The 6,603-nt window shown below is 44.3% G+C and overlaps 1 protein-coding gene across 3 annotated transcripts in view; it reads left to right on the plus strand.

Moving 5' to 3' along the window:
- The window catches only part of TMEM255A (transmembrane protein 255A), a 63,694-nt gene extending 57,091 nt beyond the window's left edge, over positions 1-6,603 (plus strand). For 2 of the 3 annotated variants that reach the window (XM_006767817.2, XM_006767818.2), the window contains one exon: positions 6,051-6,597. In XM_006767817.2, the coding sequence (XP_006767880.1) occupies positions 6,051-6,209 (159 nt within the window). In that variant the 3' untranslated portion in view covers positions 6,210-6,597. Of the gene's footprint in view, positions 1-6,050 lie in introns of all 3 variants that reach the window. The other variant, XM_006767816.2, reaches the window with a different exon arrangement.

Genomic DNA, 6,603 nt, shown 5'->3' on the forward strand with positions numbered 1-6,603 from the left:
TAAAGAATCTGATTAACAGTATGAACTGGTGATGCACCTAGAATCAGGGACATAGAAAGGGAATGGATGACAATTCTCGGGGAACGGGGTGTGGGGGGTGCGGGAAGAGACTGGACAAAAATCATACACCTATGGACGAGGACAGTGGGGGGGGTAAGGGCATGGGGTGGGATGGGAACCGGGTGGAGGGGAGCTATGGAAGGAAAAAAGAGGAACAACTAATAATCTGAACAATAAAGATTTATTAAAAAAATAAGATAGGAAGCGCTATCTTAGAATATGGAGACATCTCTTTCTCTATCATTCCTCATTCAAACACTGCTCCAGGGATGAAGGCAAGATTGACAATGCCAGTGGTGACTCAAGCTATTGGTTTCAGTTCAGCTAATATTTACATTGTGTTCCCATGTTCTAGGCACTGTGCTAAGAGCTGAGGATAGAGAAACTGAGGCATAGGCCCTGCATTATGAATGAGACAGTCTCTAGACTTGAGGGAGTGATAGGGGACAGCAGTGAGGACAAAAAAGTAAATAGACTATTACCAAGAGTGCTATGGAAACCCAAAAACAGGATACCTAACCCAGCAAAGGGACCCAAATTTATTAAATGTTTTTATTGATTTTTAGATAGAGAGGGAGGAGAGAGAGATAGAAACATTGATGAGAGAGGAATATTGATAGGCTGCCTCCTGCGTGCCCCCTACTGGGGATTGTGCCCACAACCTAGGCATGTGACCTGACACGGAATCCAACCGGAGACCTCTTGGACCATGGGATGATGCTTAATCCACTGAGCAACACTGGCTGGGCAGGGATCCAAATCTAGCCACCTCACCCAGACCTACACTATGGGCTCATAGCAGGGCCTCCAGGGATTTGAGGAGGCCTCTACTTTTAAATAACAGCTGCTATACATTGAGCACTTACTATGTATCAAGCACTATGCTAAGAAGTGTTTTTATATATATCATCTTACTTAGTCCTTTGATGAAAATATCCTTGTCATTGTCATTTTTAAGATGAGATGACTAAGTCATGGAGAAAGTAAGTGACTACCCCACAGAGATGTTAAGTGGAAAAGCAAGGGTTTGTATCCAGGTCTGACTTGAGAGTTTGGCTTGAGGTTCTTTGGAAAAGCTGTACATTTGAACACAGCACAGATGTTTCCCCCAGTTAATTTTAAGATATTTATATTTCTACTGGTTTAAATTATGGGCTTCCTAATCAGACTCAGAAAGGGTCTCTTATTACATTATTAAATTGCTCAACACTGCAGGGGCTACTGGGACACATACCTCTCCTAGTTCTTTCCCTGGGTTCAAATTGTCTTTTGTATTTTCCTTTTGGAGACTTTATAGTTGTTTGATGGGGATATGAGGGGTATGTTACATGATTTGCTTCCCTTTAGAACTTAAATGGTATTTTGTTCTAATCTAGTATTTGAGTTGAGCTTTTTTGTGTTCACTAAATTCCATTCCCCTATAGTTTCATAGGAGGAAATACCAGTCTTTACCCAAGAAAGCCAAAAGGACGGGGGAACATCTGCTTATGTTCTCAGATAAATAGAAATCAGTCAGGCCCTGACCAGGTAGTTCAGTTGGTTAGAGCATCGTCCCAATATGCCAAAGCTGTGGGTTCAATCCCAGGTCAGAGCACATACGAGAATCAACCAATGAATGCATAAATAAGTGGAACACAAGTCTCTCTCTCTCTCTCTCTCTCTCTCTCTCACTTAATAAATTTTAAAAATTTTTAAAAAGGCAGTCAACAAAATGTACACTAGCTCTTATAATAAAACCACCAGAAGCGCAGACCTCATCTACCCGCCCCAAAAAAGCCAGAGCTCCCTATGCTCTTCTCAGATTGTAAAAGGGCCCAAATCATATCAGGAAAACTGACCTTTCTAGACTTTCTTCTGGATGACTTCTCCTTTCTGCTCATTTCCAAATAGGACTATTCTGGTGACTTCTGCTTCCCTTTTACCCTGAAGCTGATAGAAGGAAGAAGAAAGAGATTTATAGGGTTTTGTTTGAACCCCTAAAAGTCATGCCCTTACTGGGTAGCTGTCAAATTAGGAAGCTTGGGAAACATTTCTTGTGGACAGACATGAGCAGGCACTTGGTTCTGGTCAGCTGGCCCCGAGGATTCTGTGAGAGCTGAGCTTGGAGAAACAGGATTCTTTCAAACATGGGGCTCCAAGGTGTTCTCGCTTCTAATGCATCGGTTCTCAACCTGTGGGTCGCGACCCCTTTGGCGGTCGAACGACCCTTTCACGGGGGTCACCTAAGACCATCCTGCATATCAGATATTTACATTACAATTCATAACAGTAGCAACATTACAGTTATGAAGTAGCAACAAAAATAATTTTATAGTGGGGTCACAACATGAGGAACTGTATTTAAAGGGCCAGAAGGTTGAGAACCACTGTTCTAATGAAATCCCCATCCCCCAAGACAGGAAGGAGATAAACAGACTACCTTTGCCTCCCTGCTCATCACCCCAATACTCACTTCTCTTGCCCCTTGCACTCATTTCCCCATTACCTGTCCTTCAGCTCCAGCCAAGTAGTCTAAAGTCTATCAGGTCAAAAGCATCAGTTTCTACCTCTCCTGGGAAAGTCAACCCAGCGTAACTTTATGTAAACCACTTAAGGATTCCAGCCATACTTCCCGGTCTAGCTGCTGGGCAAGTCCCCCAGCTTTATTCTAACCATGGACTGATCTGTTTCCTGTCCATTTGGTGAATTGCCAAGTTTAGCTTAAAACAAAAGTCTAAGCCTATGAAAACTGTAAGCACCTCTGTTTATGCTCTTTATTTAACTACATGAGGGTACACACTAGATTTCATCTTAGCCGTGAAAAAATGACCCTTTATAAATTGGACCCATTTAATGAAAGGTCTGCTTTCCTGGGGGAGGTGGTGTATAGCACAGGTTGCTAAGAGCCTTAGAAAGTGTTGCTGCTGCTGCCACTCAACTTTTTCTCTTTATTTCCCTCCTCCTGCCAAGGTTTTCCTTTATTCTCCTCCTTTCTCAGGTTTCTGACCTCTCCCTTCCTTTTCTTCCTCTTCCTTTTAGCCACTCTCCTCTCAATCTTCCCTGGCTTTTCTTTCTGGGGAAGAAACGGGGGGTGGGGGGATGCAAAGACCAGGAGACTCTGGCTTTTCCCCTGGGAACACAGCATCTCTTGCTGGTAACCTTTATCACCTGATCAGTGCCAGGGCTATTTTCTGAGTTACTGCCTTCCAGTACTTCTGAAGAGAGAAGCCCACTGTAACAGAAATGTAGGTTGGTCTTATAGAGTATGGGTTAGCCATCCTGCAGAGAGGGGGCAGGCAAAGATGCAAGAGAGCTCTGTGTGTCCTGAAAGGGTGGTGGTCCTCTTCTAGTGCCATCAGCCTGTAGGCACCCCAGCCTCTAAGAAGCAGCTTGGGTAGTTTGAGCCGAGTAGGCCTAGCAGTAGGCTTTTTAGATGGTTTTCATGCTTTGTGGTGTGCAAGGATTCAAAGCTCTGTTCTTCTGAGTTGCCTGTCCCATTAGTAAAGTCGACTCTTAGGCAGGAACCAAAATGCACCAGGCCAGCTCCTCGGCTGCAACAAAGCCAGATCTTTCCCAAGGTGCCTGCCTGTTGCTAGGAAACTATGCACTGGTACTGTGGGCCTTTCCTCCCCACCCCCAACAACTCAAACCCCAAGGGTGTGTGGACTGCAGCCAATGAGCCCTGTAGCTCTGCCAAGAGCCCTTCAATTTTATCCTTAAGACTCCCAGCAGCCTCAAAGGAAGTGAGAATCATTCCACCTCTCCCCCTGCTAATACTTCCCAAACATGAAACTCAGAAGTGAAAACCAAAGGCCGTTGTACCACCCCCTTTTATTATCAAAGTGTACAACTGCCACCCACAGCAGCTGCTGCCCACAGAAGCCTTTTAATGCCTTTCAGGACAGAACTGCCTTTGGCTCCACTGTAGGAAATGTGCCCCTCCCTTTTGTGGCTGGGAACACATGAAAATGGCCTCCTGACTCTACCCATCCTAGAGCTCGATTCAAAGGACAGAGTTCCATACCCCCAGCAGAGATCTGGTTCCTGGTGGGGTTTTGCTCTCCTCTTCGGTTAAGACAGTGTTATCAGTTCAAGAAAGCAGCAGAAGAGGAAGGAGGGAGAGAAGGAGAAAGAGTTCTGGGGCACAGAGTAAAAAACTAGGGAATCACCAGACTGATACATATTCCCTTGGAGGGAAGAAAAAATTGAGATTTTAGAAAGGAATCTGGCTTGAATCCATTGCCTCAAGTTGTTTTGCCTTGAACAGCTTTGCAGGTTGTATGAACCTGTCAATCCTTCATTCAAGATGAAATAATGGGTGGGGTGGGAGAGGAAGGGGGAAGATTGCAGCTACAATTCCTTCTCAGCCCTAACATTAGGTGGTAAGGGACAGATATTTCAGTGTCTCAAGTAAAGCCTAGAAACCTGGGCAGTGGTCAGGACTGGGAATGAGGAGAATCAGCCAGCTGGTCTCAGGCTGACTCTAGATTGTTCTAGGCCTGGAAAAAAATACATAATCTACTCAGACTCTGGCAAGCTGAACAAAGTAAGGGTGCAACCTCTCCAAACAGTACTTGAACTCTTAAGAAATTTTGGTGTAAGTGGGTTTTTAAAAAAAGTATACCAACTCCTCCTAGAGTTGAGACCATTCTCCAGCCCTGTTTGTTAGATTATGTTTGCTCTTCTGGAGAGCCTAAAACTGACCTCTTGCCTCTTGCCATCTCCCCAGCCTCCTCCAGCCTTCAGATCTCAGCCATGCTCTACCATTGGAGCAAGGCAACGATCCCCATGAGATGTGACCATTCTTTGAAAATAGGTATCATTTAAAAAAATAAACATGCCAAGTTCATCTTACATACTCCTGAAGTTATAGTCACTCATTCAATATTTATTGAGTACCTACTACTTGCCAAGCTCTGTTCTGAACCCTGGAGGATACAGCAATGAACAAAACAGGCCAACTCTTTTAGAGCAGAAAAATCATTAGGGTCCAGGGAAGGAGACGGGGCAAATGACTCCGAACATGCCAATTCATTTGGTATTTCTTAAATCCAAATCTGCTCCCTTTTCAAAGACCACCAGTTAGACAACACAAAGTAAAATGGAATCCTCAGTCTCTCTGCAACTTTACATATTGCTCCACCCTCTTTTTTAAAAATTCTTTATTGGTTAAGGTATTACAAATGTGTCCTTCTCCCCCCCCCATTAACCCACACTCCGCCCTCTTATTCATGCCTTTGTTCTTTTCTCTCCCACCTACCCTGTTCCTGAGGGGTGGGCCACAGTTAAGATGAAATTGAAGTTGGACTTAAAGACTCCAGGTCCAGCCCTGGCCGGGTGGTTCAGTTGGTTGAAGCATCATCCCATACACCAAATGGTTGCGGGTTCAATTCCCAGTCAGGGCACATACCTGAGTTGTGGGTTTGATCCCTGGTCAGGGTGCATACAGGAGGCAACTGATCAATGTTTCTCTCATATCAATGTTTCTCTCCCTTTCTCTCTAAGAATCAATAAAACATATCCATGGTTGAGGATAAAAAAAACACAAAGACTACAGATCCAAGAAAGCCATTTAACCTCTCTGACCTGTTTTTGTTTTGTTTATGAGATGGGATCTGTGATATATTCTTGTAGCAAAGACTTCCCCATGTATTAGTGACTTAACATCAAATATTCTTAAGGCCCAAACTACCTTTTTGAAGACTAGTTGGGATGCTATTGCCATAGCTCAGAGAGAGGTATTGAAGGCTTGAGTTATAAACATGGAAAAGAGGTTCAATGAGAGAGGTAGAAGGAGTCCAAGATATCTCTGCATGAGCTTCACAGCTTGAGTGACCAAGAGAAAGTGAGACCAGCCCAGTTTCATGCCCCTCATTAACTTTGTGGTTTTAGCTCTTTGTTGTTCCAAACAGAAACAAACTTGGTCTACATTTCATTTTTAAATAACAACTGACTTTGGGGAATTACAACCTCACTGCCCAAACTGATGTTGTTTTATTTTCATTACACAGCATTCTGGTATCTTTCCACCCTCGCCTCCCTCTGGACTTTCTGATGAGCCCCAGTCTGCCTCTCCTTCACCCAGCTACATGTGGTCCTCCAGTGCACCACCCCGTTACTCTCCACCCTACTATCCGCCTTTTGAAAAGCCACCACCTTACAGCCCCTAAAGAGGAATGTCCGCTGGCTATTGGGATTATTGTGGCTTTTGTATTTCTGTTTTAGTGGAAGTGTATAGGGGACACAATTTCAAGTGTGATTCTTATGCATAGTTTCAAGTTTTACAACAGCTGCCAGGCTCGGGAAAGATAGGAATAAAGTTTATTTGTTATCAGTGCTGAGCAGGGGTGGCTAGGCTGAACCCAGGACTTCCATGAAGAACAGTACACATGCTCTAAGCAAGGCTGGGGAGCCAGCCCAGCAAGAAGCTTGTCATGTTTGGACCTGTATTACCCTATGGCTCTGCCTCTGTATTCAGCTAAAGTGTGGTTGTCATCTGTTTCATTTTGTGTAAATGGAGTGTTGTCCTCAAGCCCTTGGCAGATTGCCACCCTAGTACCTCGG

This window comes from Myotis davidii, unplaced genomic scaffold (assembly GCF_000327345.1).
Source record: "Myotis davidii unplaced genomic scaffold, ASM32734v1 scaffold500, whole genome shotgun sequence".
In the NCBI taxonomy this organism is placed as follows: Eukaryota; Metazoa; Chordata; class Mammalia; order Chiroptera; family Vespertilionidae; genus Myotis; species Myotis davidii.